Source organism: Anabrus simplex, chromosome 1 (genome assembly GCF_040414725.1).
Source record: "Anabrus simplex isolate iqAnaSimp1 chromosome 1, ASM4041472v1, whole genome shotgun sequence".
Lineage (NCBI taxonomy): Eukaryota > Metazoa > Arthropoda > Insecta > Orthoptera > Tettigoniidae > Anabrus > Anabrus simplex.
The window spans coordinates 527,231,575-527,252,254 of NC_090265.1; the positions used below are offsets into that span (position 1 = coordinate 527,231,575).

The 20,680-nt window shown below is 36.2% G+C and overlaps 1 protein-coding gene across 3 annotated transcripts in view; it reads left to right on the plus strand.

Annotated features, from left to right (window-relative positions):
• Positions 1–20,680, plus strand: part of LOC136857087 (transferrin) — a 389,183-nt gene that overhangs the window by 199,822 nt on the left and 168,681 nt on the right. For all 3 annotated transcript variants that reach the window (XM_068225055.1, XM_067135471.2, XM_067135472.2), the window contains exons 6-8: positions 821–981; positions 1,270–1,391; positions 16,121–16,269. In XM_068225055.1, coding sequence (XP_068081156.1) covers positions 821–981; positions 1,270–1,391; positions 16,121–16,269 — 432 coding nt within the window. The remainder of the gene's footprint in view (positions 1–820; positions 982–1,269; positions 1,392–16,120; positions 16,270–20,680) is intronic.

The following is a 20,680-nucleotide window of genomic DNA, read 5'->3' on the forward strand; positions in this document are numbered from 1 at the left end:
ACAACTTTCCATGTCGATACCCACAGTGTGTCTGAAAAATAAATATGATTTTTACGTATTTGCAATTCCATATGATCGCGGTACGTTTCCTTTCACTCTGTGTGTGTGTGTGTGTATGTGTGTGTGTGTGTGCGTGTGCGCGTGCGTGCGTGCGCATACAGGGTAGTCGGAAACAACGTGAACCGGTTATGAGAGCATTAGAGGGTTGGTCATACTGAAGATAATTTGAAAATAATAATTTGCTATCTCGCACCGTAGTCGTTTTATCAGCTGCTGAAGTTAGCCAATCAAATTGCTCCACAGGCGAATTCAAATGGGTTTCATGAGGTGGTTTAGTCAAATCTGCACTTGGCTTAAGACCGGCTTGAGGGCCATGCCGAGATATCAGCATCTAACACAAATGCACCATGGGTTTCAGCCAGTGTAATCGTAGTGTACTTGCTATGGCGTGATCCAGTCAGCTTGGAGGTCCATATTCAAATCCCTCCTTTGTGAAGTTTCTCTCTTCCATTGGTGTTCTCATTTCGGTCTTAAGCCACGTCCAGATTTAGCAACCCCCGCTCGGCAAGCCCATTTAAATGCCCCTGCGAAGCAATCCGATTGGCTATCTTCAGCACCTGATAAAGTGACAACGGCATGAGATATTGAATTATTTCTTTCAAATTAGTTATCAGTACAACCAAACCTCTTAATGTTCACGTAGCCGGATCATGTTGTTTCCGACCACCCTGTATGTATGTATGTATGTATGTATGTATGTTTCTCACCATTATCCAAATATGATTATAGTGATTTCATTGCTGTTCATTTATAACTGCAGGAAAACAGTTTAGTGTGCTGTGTGCCAACTGCCATAATCCAGAAACCTGTTCTAATGATCCTTCTAAAGATAATCATGATGAAGGAGCACTTAGATGTGTCACCCAACGTGGTGGACAAGTGGCATATGTCAGCATTGATGCTGTTAAAGAATATTTCAGGGTAAGTTCTAATTAATACAGTTAACCATACATATTTTAGACTATACGAGTTTGTAAACGTGCTGTTAGAATTTTGCTATATAATTCTTAATCCTACTTTCCTATCATTGATGATGTATATCATTACTCTTGTTTATTCCATTTCTATTAGTGACATTAAGAGATAGAAATAAAATGTTGACAATTTGCCTTGTGTAAATGAAGTCTTTACTAGTAATGTCTCCAATACATTGCTTGAATGACATCTACAGATCTTATGTAATCAAATTAGGTTTATTTTATATTCCAGGTATATGGTGAATATGCTGCTAACTATTCCTACCTGTGCCGTGATGGTACCAAAATGGATATTGGTGTTGATCAGCCGTGTGCTTGGTATGAGGAGCCTCTTGATGCCATAGTGGCTATAAGGTAAATGAAAGAAAGGTCAAAGTTTGGAGTTTTTAATTCAAGTTTTTCTGTATAGAATATGTGCCAGAGCCATGGTCTAGAGGTAGCAAGCCTGCTTCATATTCCGAGACCCCACGTTCATTTATAATTTTTTTTTTTTGCTAGTCATTTAACGTTGCACTCGCACATCAAAGATTTTCAGTGGGAAAGGGCTAGACTGGAAAGGTAGCTGACATGGCCTTAATTACGGTACAGCACCAGCATTTGCCTAGTGTGAAATTGGGAAACCATGGAAAACCATCTTCAGGGCTGCCGAAAGTGGGGTTCGAACCCACTATCTCCAGCTGCCTCTAGCAGATGATCACTGCAGCCCTCAGAGCTAACTGTAGAGCAAGGAGTCTTATGTGGGCATAGAGAGTCACCTATCACAACTAGACCCTATTCAATTTGAGATAGAAACCTATTGTAAGGTTTGATTCCCAGTAGGTCTAGGTCACAGTTTTGATATTGTATAGTATAGTGTACCAGTAACAGACGTGCACTTAATTACGCATGTGATCGAGCATGAGAAGTACACAGGGCATGTGTGGTCTTAGAGCAGGAGAGTGTACAGAGAGGGAATTACAGTTGAATAAATATTGCATAGTAGGCCACACTCACTTTTATTAATATTAGCAAATATAAATAAATTCCCTGTGATATCATTGAATCCTTGTCAAATTGAACTAGCATATCATCAACATTTGATATTTAAAAAGCATATAAAGTTTATTCTTGATGTTTAAATTCTATTAGTGATAGACACTTAATTATAGTAAAATGATCAAAGTTAATTCTTGAAGTTTCAAGAAAACGCTCAATTTAAATGAAATAAATCAAGTTCCCTCCTGAAATAATTAAATTAATCAAGTTCACTCTTGAAATTCTTAATTGAATGTCTAATTCAAAATTATTGCAAATTAACCAGAGCTCACTCTTGAAATAATTAATCAGTGTGATTTCATGTGAAAATAAATAAAGTTCTAATTCACTGGAAAAATGTCTAATGAAATGGCTAAGTCTCAATTGCATTCTATAAATGTTCTTCAAAGTTTTTGTCCACTCATTAGCAAGTTTGCTTGAAGCTGTGATAAGACTTGATACTACACTGGCTTTACGTGTAAAATTGGAAGTTATTTGAGAAATTGAAAGTTACTTGTGAACTTGAAATCAAATAGGAAGTCACTTGAGAAATGGATAGTCGCTTGGAAAATTGAAAGTGACTTGTGGACTTGAAAGTTAAATTAGAAGTTACAGTTCATAAAGTTCGAACTGACTGTTCTGTAAACAACACAGATGCATATCACCTTTAAGTAGGTCTGGATCTTGAAGTTTCTGGCTCCGTCTGGCTGCGTCCTCACAGGCTGTAGTACCACGTATCCACCGGTGACCAGAAACGCCATCACCATATGTCTCCCGATGATTCGGAACACCATCACCACGTATCCCCCGAAGCTACCACGTCTACATCGGCGGATGTTCACACGATGATACGGGTGGTTAAGTCTATGCATGTGGCATCAAATTGCACACGCCACTTCGAGTGTTATAGCACAGCCGGTTCATAATTAACAAGTGTAACGTTTGGGGTGAAATTTCACGTATGATATTTTGAACCAAGGTTCCACTTAATACTGCGATCGAACCGTCAATGTCTGAGTACAAAAGTTTGATACGCTGAATGCACTGTGTTTCCGACTGTAAGTTTGAATACAGTTTGTGAAGTCTAAGCAGAGTCTGTACATTCTATCTCACACATGATAATGTCGTAATATTCAGTTACACAGTCTATGTTCCCTTATGTGAAATAATGAGCACGTAATTTTAAGAAACAATCTACTGTCTATCTAGCACACCATAAAGTATTAATGCTCAGTTTCACATGTTCCCTTACGTGAAATAATAGGCATGTAATTTTAATAAATAGAGTCCTAAATAGCTGGTCACTCGCAGAAGTTCAAATTCGTAAACCTGCCTCATTAAATTGTAAGTTATGTTGTTTACTGACTGTTCTGTTGCACACGGTACAAAATAATATGACCAATGTATGACACTTGTGTTTTCAAGCAGCAACGTAAAATGTTGAAGTGTTTGAATGCTTTTAAATAAGTCCTTCAGAAGCGGACGAAAAATTTTAGAGTATAAAGTTATACTGCTGTCACAGTCTTAAGTTCTCACCTAGGCCGTGTCTCGCTGATACCGAATTCGAAGTTGTAGATGTTCAGAACTTGGCACTTCACGCACTAAGTTAAATCGCACTCGCTGGTACTGGGTCATGCAGCAGACCTTCACCAGTCTCTGCGTGTTGCTGAGTTTTCAGGCTCGCCTTTATACAAAAGCTTGCCCCTGGGTGTGAATGCCGTGTATATCACGTGATATTTTAATATCTTAATATCTCCTCAAATAATACAGTTATCGACTTGAAATTTGAGTACAAGCTATTTGTTATTGCCAACTATACGATCCCATTGTCCATTTGCTGTTATCTCATCAGGAAGCAGAGATAGAAAAATGCTTCTAGATCATTCCTTCTGACGTGCAGGCCACGTGTTCCGTGACATCGCGGTCGTGCCTTAGTCTAGCATGATGCGTAGCATCACAGACTACAACACGCAAAATTTAAACTTATGAAACAGGCCGTGCGGTCTCCAGTTCGATTACGGGCAGTTGCAGGCTTAACCGGTTGGTTCTTGTTTCAATAGTAAGGTAGTATCTATATATTTTGAACTTACTACCGTATATTTGATTTTTTTTTTTTCAAATTGTAATGCTTGTTTACAAATAATATATAGTCATTAATTATATAATAATTTTTCCTAGTTAGTATACATTGGTGTGTTTACTGTATTTGAGAATAGGATCAGAGACTGAGTATAATAGTACATTGGCCTGACAAATTGTGAGACAGATCTTAAGGAGGAAGGAATGTTATATATCAAATTATAAATTCTGCTTAAATTATAAATTGTGCTTTATCAATTTGTAAACCTTAGGTTATTATAAGTGTTTAGTGATTGGTTAAATCAAATAAAGCAAGTTCATTGGCTACCCCTGTCTCGGCATATCCACAGCCCAACCTTCCCCACGGACCTTGAGTCAGTCGTCGTGCAGCATTCACACCAGTCGTTCCAAATCTGCGGCCAATGTGGTACTTGAGAAGTAACCTGTGTTTGTGCCATATACCTTAATGATGCTCCATAGATAAAACTTATGATTCCCTTTTCCCTCATTCGAGTGATCGTGTTTTCCTTGTTATTTCGAAGATCATCTTCATTATCTTCCTGTTGACTAGTGACTAATGACTGAGTGGATTTGCTGCTTATTTAAACAAATCACAACAATCTCCATCATCATTAGCTTGTTGATTACCATGACTACAGAACAATAGAGGCTATCCATGTCTGCAATGCTGGCCGTTGATGGTCTTGCCAATAAAGCCTTAAATTCACAAATATCTCCATTATTATTGCTCAGAAGATAAAAATGTATGAGACATAAGAGATTACGAAATAGACCTCCTATAATTGCTATTACACACACTGTTTAGCTAGAATTAATATTTCTAGAAATATTTGGAAATCTGTGAGAAATGTAATCAGATCGGTTACGTTCGTGGTTGATTTAAATGGATAAAATAAATCAGATTTGCAGCAAGAATGAAAGTATGAATATGGTATGGACCAGTGTGTCATGTGCCAGCAGTTGTCGGAGCATGCACGAACCAGATGAATGGCATGCTATATCCCAATATTCAGGCAGGCTGTTCTACTCTGTAGGTAACCCCCTTAGTTCATGCGGTACACAGCAACAATGCTATCTGTTGGAGATGTGTGACAGCAGATGAAACAAAGCACATCACAACAAACAATAGTCAATGTAATGTTACTGTTGATCAGTTTTATGGGCTTTCAATACTGTAGGTCTTCACATTCAGTTTTTTCCTGCCTCTGTGATATTAGGGCAGCCAATGCAGAGTGGGTACTCCTTCCTCCATTCTTGATTCTCTTGTTGTCTTATTCTTCAAGCAATCATTCCTTCACAATTTCTTTTTCCATTTGGATAGTCATCTTCCCTGTCGATATACGAGATGACCAGTTGGTTTTTTTACCTTGAGACAATCACGACAGAAACCACCACCATTGCCAGTTAACACGACTGAACAATATTTCCATTCAAAGATATGAGTTTCATTGTTGTTTCCGTATTGAACTGAGGTCACAGAGATGAGTTATTTATAAGTTCAACCTATTCAGTACTAATTACATGTTGTATAGATGTTATTCACAACATTTATTTAACATGGGACCGGTTTCGACATTTAAATGGCTGATGATAACATGTCAAAACCGGTCCCGTGTTAAATAAATGTTGTGAATAACATCTATACAACATGCAATTAGTATTGAATAGGTTGAACCTTATAAATAACTCATCTCTGCAATATTTCCATGTTAGGAATGCTCAGCTTTGTTATGGGTTAAGAACCAAAAGTCTAAATTCATTAACCCTTTAAGCGTCTGGCTCCATGGCTAAATGATTAGTGTCTTGGCCTTTGGTCACAGGGGTCCTGGGTGATACCCGGCAGAGTCAGGAGTTCTAACTATATTGGTTAATTCCACTGGCGTGGGGGCTGGGTGTATGTGTGGTCTTCATCATTATTCCATCCTCGTCATGGCACACAGGTCGCCTATGGGCGTCAAATCAAAAGATCTGCATCTGACGAGCCGAACTTGTCCTCAGACCCTCCTGGCACTAAAAGCCATACACCTTTTAATTTTTTCAACCCTTTATGCTCGTATGTCGGAAGTGTTCCAACATCACAGTTTTCTGTTGTTCTCATAAGTCAAAAATGTCCCGACATAATGTTTACTCAACAAAAGCGTGTTTTAATGGAAGAATTTGAATAGCTAGCTGTTTTTTTGGCAGTACCTTGACTTTAGAGAATCCATGGACTTCTGAATATAATTCTTAGTATGATTTGAGCAGGCAATCTTCAGAACATATATAAAGTGCTTTGTTTGCAATTTGAAGGCGCAAAATGGCTTAAAACAAATCAAGTGGGCTGAGCAGTACTGGCATAAGTGAGATTGTGAATTACTTGAACTCAAGCAAAGAAAGAAGGCTCCAGTTCATTAGAAGAAGATGATTGTTCTGACTGGGTAAGGTAGAAGCCTACCCACGCTGACATTTTGAAGTTCAGCATAATTTGACAAGTGAATACACTCGGGGACTTTTGTAAATTTTGCATATTCATTATCTGGATAAGCATGTAAAGTTATCACAACTTAAGCTTTGCAAAATAAATTGTTTTAGCTTTAAGAATGGATAACAGTACAGCCATACATTTCCAGAAAAATAAATATGAGTAGAGGTAAGTGGCCAGCTGAATAAATCTGAGTGTTAAAGGTTAATATCTCTGTTATCATAGGCAGTATGGTAAAATTGTAGAAGACATAAATGATCGAAAATTAGTCTCTATAACTTTTGTTTAGGTAGTATTTATCAATAGGACCACCTATTTGGGAAATAAATTTTAGGCCTTCCCGTATGGTACCATTTCACCCAGAGTGAATAAAAGTATGTATAGCCTAGGCTGTAGTGAATTATTCCCTGCCTTTACATACCAATTTTCATTAAATTCTGTTCTACCATTTTTCTTGTGAGTCAGCGCTGACATGGGATAAGCAACAAACGTCTAAATTGATGAATATCTTTGTTATCATAGCCAATATGGTAAAACTGTATAAGATGTAAATGATCAGAAATTTTCTCTATAACTTATGTTATAGGCTATATTTATCGTCAGGACAAAGCAATGTACAGACAAAACTCCTGTTTTATACATCGTCGCTGTGTGAACAAAACCTATCCTATCTTATCCTATCCTTCCTAACCATTATTTTTCCTTAAGACTAGCCATGCCTCCCAGCCACATATGGATATGCAGTCCATTAGATCAATTTTTGTTGTGCATATTTTCCTGTGCTAATGTGTAGGGCTAGAATTGATTTGTAATAAAAATGGCTAAATATGTACTTATTATACAGGGAATGTTGATACATGAAGTATTTCTCAAGATATTACGTCTCGTATAATTACGAAGTGTTACAGGAAGTGGATAGGCAACCCACCTTGGTCAATGACGCGTAGCTTCGCAGCAAGCAGTTTATGACAAGTCACGTCACGGACATTCTAGATGCTTTCTTGCTGAAAATTTTACTAACTTTCATAATAATTAAGATATTGGCAAGTGTATAATGCCATCGTGTAGACCGACCGTTTCACAAACATCTCCATGTATCAGTTTCATTCAAATCCATTCAGGGAAACGAGAGTTATTCCGTATAATATAAATTACAGTCATAGGATGACGTAGGCACTATGGCTGTATAAAAGCCAGCTGCTCGAGCACTGGATATCTTAGTGATCACCGGAGTTTGGCTATGCTATCTCATCGTGTGGAGTGTCGTGGTTAAATATCGTCATAGAATGAAACTGTCCGAGTACGACTCTACAAGTGAATGTAAAGACTTTATCTGTTAGTGCGAAGTGGATTTAGAATCTCACAAGTGGATCGGGACTTATATATTTTGCAAGTGGAACTCTACTTCAGACTTATAAAATTCAGTGGTGAGTTGAACTTGTATTTACACTATCAGGTTTGAACCATGTTTTTGAACTGCTACAACATTTCTCAAAGTTTGATTTATTCTAAACTGTAATAGATTTTGACTTTGATCATTACATGAGAGATAAACTTGAAAATTTCATTTGAAATAACCTTGAATTCTTTCATAAAGTGAATGACATTTAGGAATCAAACTTTCCAGTACACACTTGTAATAATAAACATGTGCAATAGTAGGATAATATTACTTCAGACATTCAACTTAAATGCCGAAGTGAGTCGTAGAACATTATTATAAGAAATTGAACTAACATATCTGTGTTAAAGTATTATTCCGTCGGACACTAAATCTCAGACCCAACATGTGTATTAGAATGTTTTCACATGAAAAATAGATTATTTTAGTCCAAACAGACTGTTAGTTTCCATTTATCTCTCAGCATTATTTAACGGTAGTTTATGTGGAAAATCACCACCTGTTCAAGAAGATTAGAACATATTACAATTTTATTTACAGAAAGTGGAAAGCAACTACCATTTCATTTCCAATTTGAGTTCAAACATTTGTTTCCCTTAAACACAGAGCGAGTGACAATTGGACCAACCAAGTGATAATAAATTACTTCATTTCACACACGTGCAAGCCATGTTTCCATAATTATACACGTGCTAATTCTGGTGTATTTGGGGACTTATAAAAGTGAACACCCCATGCAAAGAAAACAGTAAGTGATAACCCTGCAGCGAGACCTTCCAGAACTTCAAAGGCTGCCACCATGGGAACGTGGTGCCTTGGTGTGGAGCTGCCGATGCGTGATCATGGTGCCATGGTGACGACACCGCCTGGAGGATTGCCGAGGAAGACAATGCCTCAGATACAAATGCACATGTATGGGGATATATTTTGACTTTTCCTGAATACTCTCAGGTTTTCAAGAAAGATGCAAGTCATTTTAGATAAAACGTCTCTCTCTGTATTTCAGGACATTACCGATCATGCCCTCTAATAATAACATGCCCTACCAAAAAAGACTCTGTGATAAGAAATTCACAAATAATATGGCATTTCCTGGTACAATATATATATTCATTTGAAATAACCTTGAATTCTTTCATAAAGTGAATGACATTTAGGAATCAAACTTTCCAGTACACACTTGTAATAATAAACATGTGCAATAGTGCAATATTGTACCAGGAACGCTGGTCTAAGATAAAGTCCTGCACTTCGAACTTGAATTATGCGCTGCGCACCAACTCAACAGCTAGCTGCAGCGTGTAGACCGTATGGGATGTGGAGCTTATGACGTCACATCCTACTTCATCTTGCGACAGGAAGATTGCATCGGCAAGAGAACATTCGAAATGTTCTATGCCTAATAACTTTCCTTAGAATAATAATTAAATTATGAGAACAAAATCATTGTATTGCCAAATTTTTTGTCTCCATTTTCACCAAGTTTAGTGTAAATCCGACGAAAGCTAAAAAAGATATTTAATGAAATACAATTACTGCTATCTTCATGATTTGCATATATAACGAGGACTAATTCCCAAGGCAGATCGGTGTGTCAAGTACAACGGTCAAACCCAGTCGGTCAGCTCGTGGCAGTCGCGATGTAGTGTTGAGTGACAGTTTAATTTCTTCGCGTTCAGGAACTCTAACTCTATGATGTTGAAAGTGGACTTATAAATTTTCTTCGGTATTCCAGTTAGTAATAGAATTTTTACTCAAACTGAGAGCAATATAATACAACTTGTGCTTCGCCAAATTTAACATTTCCAAGTGATTGGTTATTTAAGATGAGTGTTTTAAGACTTGTGTTTATTTTCCAAGTGCTCATATTTCAAAGTGAATGAGACGTTCTGATCAGTGATAGTCGTGGGATTTCAAGGAACGTCGCCAGTTGTAGGACAAGGAAAAGACATCTCCCAGTATTTCTTCTGTACAGAGGTGATATGAAATTTGAACCTTTGTTAATAAACTCAGTTTTCTTTGAATCAGACATTTCAATAAACCTCTCTCCCTCTGTAGCACTCCATTTTGTACTGTACACCCCCTGCGTTGAATCTTATGACCTAGCCCAAGTACGGCATTTACGGTTATGGTTCATTTTCCTCAAACTTGCATTGTGTGACTTAATTTTCATTTAAAATTCTTATTTTTGTGACTTTCACAAGTACTCTTTTTATAAGTGTTGAAATTTGACACAACACACATATTCTTTGTTATTTTGCACAAAGTTTATTAAAAAATATCAGTTCATATTTAACTCTATATTTTGAAATTTTTTAGTCTATATTGTAACCGTAAATACTGTACTTGGGCTAGATCATAAGATTCAACTCGGGGGGTGTACGATACAAAATTAACTCTATATTTTATATTTTTTAATCCATATTGTAACCGTAAATGTGAAAGAGAGATGGAAGAAAGGAGGAAAGGGGAGTGGATCTAAGTTGGGTCAGGTGGTTGAGGTAATTGGGGCAAGAGACATGGATAAGAACTATGTAAAGCAGGGAAAATTGTATTTGGGTTTAAAGAAGAAACGTTTTAAAAAAATGAAAATGAGAAAGTCGAAAAGAATATTTGGTTTTTCTAAAATGTCGTTTAAATTGAAATTGGGATTGCAATATTGGTCGAGATGGATGAAACAATTTTCAATTGTGGAAAGTAAAGGGCCTTTATTTATTATTTCAGTTATTTGTATGTCTTGTTTTATGTTAGTGAATGTGTGTTTAGAATCATGTATATATTGTCCTACAGCAGAGGATATATTATATTTTAAAGCACTAAAACCAAACCAAACCAAACCCCATGGCACTACAGCCCTTGAAGGGCCTTGGCGTACCAAGCGACCGCTGCTCAGCCCAAAGGCCTGCAGATTACAAGGTGTCATGTGGTCAGCACGACGAATCCTCTCGGCCGTTATTCTTGGCTTTCTAAACCAGGGCCGCTATCTCACCGTCAGATAGCTCCTCAATTCTAATCACGTAGGCTGAGTGGACCTCGAACCAGCCTCAGGTCCAGGTGAAAATCTCTGACCTGGCTGGGAATCGACCTGGGACCTCCGGGGAAGACGCAGGCACGCTATCCCTACACCACAGGGCTGGCTTTTAAAGCGTTAACAGGTTATAAATATCTAATATTAAAGTTACGTCCAGTTTGGCATATATACGAGGAATTGCAGTTGTTGCATTTAAATCTGTAAACACCTGATTTTGAAAAAATACTAGATTTGTTGATAGAGGTCGAGTCATGTAAGAGGTCAATATTCCTATTGTTGGTTTTGAAAGATATTTTAACATTATGTTTTTTGAAGATGTTGATAACTTTATAAAAACATCTTTGTTAAAAGTAAAGGTGGAAATGCCCAGGCGTTAAGTTTTTCTTTTGTTGAGGTGGTTTAGGGATGGTGTTTGAATTTATTATTTATTCTATCTGTGAAGGAATTGTTATAGCCGTTAGATTTAGCAGTAGCATGGATAGAATTAAATTCATTTTTTAAATCATTTTTAGACATTGTTATATTAAAGGCACGAAAAATGAAGCTATTGTAATAGGCACGTTTATGTGCTTGTGGGTGTGTAAAATCTTGTCGGATAGTAGTTGCTGTTTGTGTTGGTTTTCAAAAAATTTTGTAGGATAAAGAGGAAGGATGTCTTTTGATAGTTAAATCTAAAAATGTATAGCTTTGTTAGTTTTGGATTCAAGAGTAAATTTAATATGAGAGTCAATGTTGTTGAGAAGTAGAATTGTAGAAGCTGCGGTGTTAATTTCTTCATTCATAACAACGAGTGTATCATCAACATATCTGTCCCAACAGAGGATATTAGTAAAATTATTATTATTATCAATTTTTGTATTCTAAGAAGTCTAGATAGATCTCTGCAAAGATGCCTGAGGTCGGTGAGCCCATTGCTAAGCCATCTTGTTGATATGTAGTGTTGTCAAAGGTGAAAAAGTTATTATTAATGACCAATTTTAAAATAGAAATGAAGTCCTGAATTTCTAGTTTACTTAGGTGACTGTATTTATTTAAGTTATTTTCAATGATGAGGAATAATTTTGAGATTTGAATGCTGGGTTACATATTGACAATGTCAAAAGAGTGGAGAGAACGATTTGGTTGGATGTTGAAATTCATTAGTTTTTCTATTAAATCTGTGGTGTTTTTGATGGATATGTTAAATAAAAATCTGTAGTTTTTTGTTAAACATTTTTGGATGAACTTGGATGTATTATACAAAGGACTGGGTCTAGACATAAAGCTGAGACCAAGACAATGATGGTTAGATTCAGTGTCTCATGATTTAAAGGTAAGATAGATAGAAGCAAAAGGGGCCACAGAACTAGTTTCAAATAGACAATTGTGGCGGCATTTACTAAATTCAGAAGCTTGCAGACTGAACGTTGAAAGGCATAACAGTCTGTAATGAAGATGTATGTAGGCATATTTGTTTATTTATTTATTTATTTATTTATTTATTTATTTATTTATTTATTTATCCATGGCAAATTAGGGCTTATGGTCCTCTTTTACACAATCACAAAATTTACTTTTTTTAAATGATGGCTTGATAAAAAATTTATAGGTATTTCTGGATTTAAAAAAGATATGAACGTTATTCCATGAATGGTAAAACATGTTCGTGTTAAATTTTGTATAAATAGCATTTGTAGGCTGAGGTACAAAATTTCAGCTAGCGTAAGGTGGCCTCCTCCATTAAAATATGTACTGAGGCTGTTTTGAAGCCATGGCTGCAGGTGTTTTGGGCATAGAATATGTTGCATGGGTGTTGGATGGGTGTTAGAAATAAGTGAATGTGCAGAGTTAAGTTACAGTTTTTTTTTTTTTTCTTTTTTTTTTTTTTTTCCTGACTGGTCTCTCTCCTCTTGCAAATGTTTTTAAATAACACTATTTCTTATCTCCATCATCTTGATTACATCTTCTGGGTATTTTTGGGGTTATCTATCTTCATAGACTAGACAAAAGCAGTAAGTTAAGATGTTAAGATTTACCGACTGTTGGCTCATGGCACTCGGCTACCTTGGTTTGTGTACCTTGTTTATAAGACACTCGTATGCCCAATCTTGGACATCTTCGACGTCCTTGATTCACTTTGACTCATTCTTTCTACTTGCTTTCCTTTACAGTAGGCTTGGACCTTCTTTGAATTAAGATATTGGGACATGTCAGAAATTTTCACAAAATTATCAACTATTTCATGATTATTCATGTACCTAGTCAAGTGTTTTCACAAATATTATTACTGGCATCAGTGGATCTTGTCTATATATATAAAATAAGAATTTTGTCTGTACATTGCTCAGAATTTGAAAAGAATTGTGTTTCTGTATCGGCCATGACCACAGTAACAAGAAAATGCATTTTTTACTTTTCCGTAATGTTTGTCTGTCTGTCTGTCTGTATGTATGTATGTATGTATGTATGTATGTATGTACACGCATCACGAGAAAACGGCTGAAGAGAATTTAATGAAAATCGGAATGTAAAGTCGGGTGATGAGCCGCTACAATCTAGGCTATAAATTATTTTAATCATGCTGAGTGAAATGGTAGTTTAGGGGAAGGCCTGAAATTTAATTCTCAAATATTTATGTTATTAGTGATCGTGTCTTAATGAAAATCGCTAGACAAAGATGGGAAATAAGTCGCTACAATATAGGCTATACACGCTGAGAAAAATGGTAGTTTACGGGAAGGCCCAAAATTTAATTGTCAAATATTTATTTTATTAGGGGTCGTATCTTCACGAAAAATGAAAATCGCTAGACAAAGATGGGATATAAGTCGCTACAATATAGGCTATACACGCTGAAAAAATGGTAGTTTAGGGGAAGGCCTAAAATTTAATTGTCAAATATTTATTTTATTAGTGGTCGTATCTTCACGAAAATTGGTATGCAAAGTCGGGGAATAGGTTGCTATAATCTAGACTATCAATAATGTTATTCGCACTGAGTGAAATGGTAGTTTAGGGGAAGGCCTGAAATGTAATCTATATATAAAATAAGTGTTTTGCCTGTGCATTGCTCAGAATTTGAAATGAATGATATTTTTGTATCTGTCATGTCGACAGTAACAAGGAAATGTATTTTTTTTTACTTTTCCTTAATGTCTGTCTGTCTGTCTGTCTGTCTGTCTGTCTGTCTGTCTGTCTGTCTGTCTGTACTCGCATCAATAGAAAACGGCTGAAGAGAATTTAATGAAAATCGGTATGTGATGTCGGCTGATGAACCACTGCAATCTAGGCTACAAATTATTTTCTTCACATTGAGTGAAATGGTAATATAGGGGAAGGCCTGAAATGTAATTCTCAAATAAGTTATTTATGTTATTAGTGGTCGTATCGATAAATACTACATAACTAACATAACTTTAGTTATGTCGTAAGTTAGTAGTAGTTATGTAAGAAGTTATTAAATTTCCGATCACGTATGTCTTATACATTGTTACTGTACCGCATATAATCAGAGATATTCATGAATTTGGATTTTTGTTACTAAGTCCATATCAGCGCCGAGTCACGAGAAAATGGGTAAACAGAATTTAGTGAAAATCGGTATGTAAAGTCTGAGAATAAGGAACTACAGTCTACGATATCAATAATTTTGTAAGACACCCTAATATCACAGAGTCGAAGAAAGAAAACTAATGTGAAGGCCTGCAATATAGAAAACTCATAAACTTTATCAACAGTAACATTACATTGACCATTGTTTGTTGTGATGTGCTTTTTGTCTTCTGTTTTCTCTCATCCCCGATAGATAGGATTACTGCAGCGTACCGAGGTTTTCTTAATTTGCTTGACGTCGCACCGACACAGGTAGGTCTTATGGCGACGATGGAATAGGAAATGAATAGTGGTGTGAAGGAAGCGGCCTTGGCTTTAAGGTACAGCCTGGTGTGACTGGTGTGAAAATGGGAAACCACGGAATACCATCTTCAGGGTTGCCGGCAGTGGGGTTCGAATCCACTATCTCCCGGATGCAAGCTCACAGCTGCGCGCCCCTAACCACACGGGCAACTCGCCTGGTCGTACCGACTGTAACAGCCTGCCTGTATATTGGCGGGAAGTAGCTGGGGAGTAAGATAACTTTCTTCTTTAGCATGCCATTCCTCTGGTTCATACATTTTCTGATATATCTGGTACGTAACACACTGGTTCATCATAGTATTCGAGCTATTCAATCTCTACTCTGAGGCACCGATTGGAATGAGTAGTGTGCATATTTAATGGAATAATGACAGAGGAGTGTTCACGGCAGTCTGCGACCTGGTTATTCCAGCTCTGGAACTTTGGACTCTTAGATCGGCACCGTAGTACTGTTCGTTGAAGGTGAGAAAGTGTGCGGTTTTTCATTTGATCGAGTATTTTATATGATAACATTGCTTTCAATCGCTACATTCCTACTGACGTTTTTGTAATGACCTATGTTGAATTCAGTTAGGAAAACCATCAAGTCAGTCTTTCTGAGAATCCCGTAGCGAAGCACGGGTACATCAGCTAGTGTGTATATAAAATGAACGACACCTCATGGTGTGTGTTACCACGTTGTAGTCTCCTGCATACTCCAAGCTCTGATTTCACCACAAAAGGTGCGTACGACTTACTGTTGCATTGTATGACCTTGAAAGCTATTTGGGTGGACTCTCTGGACCTTTCATTTTTCAAGCTTGTTATTATATTTTTCTAACGTTATAGTTTTGAAATTATTGAAGGAAGTCTGGTATACACTATTTTGGACACAGATTTTTACAAACGGATCCAGTAATGACACAAACCAATTGATGTATTCTGCTTCTAAATAATTATGTTAAAGATCCACTTTCACTTTGACCTATACTATAATAGTGATAGTCTTTCTTAATCAGGGAGTCATTATCTATCCCTCATTCATTCTGATCCAGGTGATCTGTTCCCAATAACATTCACTCAATCCTGTTTGCTCCAGCTGCCTTAGTGGAACACCCTGGTATCATCCAACATTGCAGAATTGTTAGTGTAACATGCAAATTTTCCTATCTACTTCTCATTAAGTAATTTGCTTTTTTCAGTGAGCTTGCAACAGAACTTCAAAACAAAATAAAAGATTGGATGCAGGGTTCTGAAGAATGGCATGAATCCTTGAAATCAGTGCTTAATGTGGATCACAGCAGAACTTTGATCAATTTTAATGGAAGACCATTAGATTATGCCAAAAATGGTAAGTTAAATAGTCCTTATCTTACTGTTGAGAAGATTAATTTACAAACTTTCTTTGACTATATAAAATGTAAAGCTCATTCTGAAATATGACATTTTTGGTCCCTTTATAAATATCATCTGTCATATGGACTAGTATACTATGTAATGTTGTTTATTACCCAAAAACTACAATTATATTTCTGGCCAAAATTGTAGTTATGAAGTCTTTTTAGTTCGTGATTTGAAATCTGGTGGAAGGTGTCACCCAACCATTTCCCTTTCATGTTATAAATCTATAGTATTAACGTTAATATTCGTAAGAATCGATCATCTCCTTGTACACTGCTCAGAAAGAACTTTTTCATGTGTTCATAGCTCTATGATTTGTATACATACTGAAATAAAAACAGACATGCAATTAAAACAAACCTCGTCCTTTGCAACAATTAAGAATTTGAAATGATAAGCCTTCTTTAGACACTGAATAGAAAGTGGCTATATAGTAATAAAGCATCTTTTAAAAAAAGCTGGCGGACGAGATTAATATACAACTAGAAGGTGCCCTGAAAAGTTTAGGGAATATCGTGGAAATAGGCGGTTATCTTAAAAAAAAAAAAAAGACAGTGAGATGAAAGTAGATATTCTACATGCGGTAAGTGTTTCATTGATATGAAAACCATTCTGTATGTTAGGAATGATGACATTGAGAGTACCAAAAACGAGGTTAGGAGAAGTCAGATTGTTCACATGCAAGGAGAAGACAACTCATCTACAGAACCTCATGCAGCAACAAACTAATGGCAATCAACGTCTCTCGACTTCTGATGGTCACCTGTTTCAGATGCAACATTCAACTAATTCAACTAACTCGATACAGATAACATCACCTATGAAATATATAAACATAATTAAAGAAAAAGTTGACATAACATGCATAAGAAGGGACATACAATTTGTAATGGACTTTATATCAAATAAGCTAAATGTACTAATAGAAGATGAAGTTAATCAATATCTAAACCAAAATACATTGACAATAACTGATATGAAAGCACGAAATGTCAATGAGAAGCGATTTCACACAAACAACGGGGAGAGTTCTCACAATATCGACCAAACAGATTCACAAGATATAACAACATACACACGGGGAAGGAAAATAAATTTAATCAATTAAAAACCATCATTGGGACAGGAGTACTAGAAAACAATGAACATGAATCTGCCGTAAAGAAGGCCTGTCTATATTTAGGTAACCTAAAGAAAAACACAACTACAGAAAATGTAAGACATTACCTTGAGAAAAAAAAAATCAAAGGTGGTATAGATTGCAAAGAACTACTTACCCAGGGAGGTAAAAAGGCCTTCAAAATAGGATTTCTGTTCAGTTTTCTTGCGGACACAAAAGGCCAGATTTTTGGCCAAAAGGAGTAAGGGTAAGAATATTTCATTTTTGAAAGATTAAATACAGCAGTGGTGCAGAATTATAATAAGCACAGAAATGTTTTACTGTGGAACATCGAAGGTTTACGAAACGCGATACTGTTCATTCCAACAGAAACATTAACAATATATGACACTATCATATGAACAGAAACATTTCTAACTGAAGAATATACTATAAAAAGATTCTATGGAATCCACTCTTTTGCTTTCCAAATCTTAGGTAGACTAGCAGGAGGTGTTTCCATCTGTCTTAAACCTTCTCTAGTTTTAATAAAGGAAGTAATAAGAGATGAAACCACAATTATAGTTAAAACAAATTATCTTACTATAATAGGCATATATGCTCAAACTTAGGTGACTGTAGATGTCATTGAATGAATAACAGAAGCTTTAACACGAATGATGATTGATAAACGAGTAATTTTTGAAGGGAATCTCAATGCACAAAATGATAAACTGAGCCATAAAACAGATCCTGGATACACTAGAAGAAAGAGGATATAGCCTCATTAACAAACCTGACATGTTAGCATACATAGCGCCGAATGGTATTAGCGCAATAGATCGTGTATTATTCAGAGGAGAAGGCATAAAAGTAATTAAACCGGAAGCACTTTGGACATCAGCATGAATACCAATAAGAAAACATATACCAGTTATAACAACTTTTGATTTTAGTCAACCATTATCTTCAATCAACCTTGTGGTGACCAGAATACGTATCTAGGAAATTAAATTTGGAAAAACTGAAAGGAAATTTGTGAAAAATAGAAGTAACACATCTAATACAGCAACATCAAATAACAGAGGATTAGAACTATGCACAACTACTTTGCAGTCATGTCAAACACAAATAAAGGATAGGAAATCGCAACTATGGTTTGACAAAGAACGGAAGAAGATCCTATCAGCACTACATAAAGCCAAAACCACAATGCAAAAACATGATTTATCATTATATGCTCAACAAAGAAAATTATATGAAATTTTAATGAAACAGAAAAAAGCAGACTGCATAGATCTAGATGCCAAAAGACGAGCAGAACTTGCTCAAAAAGATCCTTTCATAGCACTCGGAAAACCAAGATCACCTACAATAAAAGGAATTTCCATGGACACTAGGGAAAATCATTTTGGCACCATTCTAAACATTAAACATAAGGACACAGCATATAAATATTATGCTACGGAAGCAACAGAAAATATCACCCCAATAACAAGGCAGGAAATATATAATGCAATAACAAAAGCCAAAAACAACAAGGCAGACTGTGTATGTACAGAACATCTCAAAGAATCTTACAATCTGATGGAAGATTATTCGATAGAATTCTTCAATACATGTTTGAGTACAGGAAAAATACCTGAACAATGGAGAAGGAAACAGTTCTCTTCAAAGGGAAGGGGAAACCTGTAACCCAGACTCACGGATAGCCCTCTGAAACACTTCCTTCAAAATATTCATGGAAGTTTTAAACGGCAGGCTTACTGATGAAATAGATGTCCTAATATCAGAAAACCAGTTTGGTTTCAGAAAAATAAGAAGCAAGCTGTGAACTGATTACTAGAACCTCTTCCAGATACACTAAGACACCCAGGGAGAAAATATTTTGTAGTCTTCATAGATTACAGAAAAGTCTTCAATTTCATAAATATAAAGCACTCATCCAAAAACTCAGTCTGTTGATTGGCAAAGCATACCAAATAACAAAAGTACTTTCAGACATTTTAAAATACAATTTCATCCAAATATCTGATGATATCACCTTATCCAAGAGTTTAATTCAAATTATTGGTGTTGTACAAGGAGATCCAAGGAGATTAGCCCATTGCTGTTCAATATCATGACAGCAGACATTACAAATATCATTAATTACAGTTCGGCGATACTTCTACTCTATGGAGAAGTTATGGTAATAGGTTCAGAAGACAGAGAAGAGCTCCAGAAGGTACTAAACAGACTCACTTCATGGGCCCTAAAAAATGACTTACTAATAAATCATGACAAAACTAAATAAATAACTTTCAGAATAGGTGGTAAACTCTCACCAAAAGATACATTGACCCTTCAAAATAAACATTGTGACGTACCCACTCAGCACACAGATGTGTGACAGTATTATAACGTGGCGGGTCACTTTAATAGTAATATAAATAAATGATATCTCATTGTTTCTCAATAAACAATATCCCATGGGCGCCAGCCTTCAAGCTTGTGGCTTGAAAACGATAGTTGATAATTAATAATAATATAATAATAATAATAATAATAATAATAATAATAATACGTCATGAGACTCAAAAAACTCCCAGTGGTAGGGTGACTGGACACTAACCAATAAGTACACTAACTTGGAATTTAAGGATCATTAATAATAATTTCAGAAAATACAAATTAAAGCAGCTATTTTTTAGAATGAAAAACGTGACGTCACGGCGTATTAACGAAATCAGAACTTACGGAAGCAAAATAAAAATTGAATGAAATTAACTCTAAGAAAATGAACTGTTGCACGAAGACTTGCAGTAACTTATGCCATTAGCTCACCATTTGTAGACTCTGTTATCTTGAAGCTGATGATCGATGGATCTCTTGTACCGGCTGCGTCATCTGTTGTTGGATTCCAGTCCTACTTCTGCTTTTCCTGTCTTTAACACTTCCTACTGTACTCCTTACATAAAGTCGTAATGAGTCCTAATTTTAAATGCAAAACCACCCTGGGTTATGTTCATGGAGAGAATACACTTGTATTCTTCCGTATTACGGAACAGTAGTATAGCTAAATTCAAAATAAAAGCTCTCCTCCCCTATACTAGTCAAAACTGGTCTCCCGTTGACTATACCTCTCGTCATTGAGATGACAAGTCCCAATGAGAGTAACTTTTTAGTAGTATCCTACGGTACTACTCAGATGAGAACTGAACTAAATTAAAATCTTCTCCGATGTGCAGACGTCGAATCGTCGTAAGAGTGTCTTCCAAGA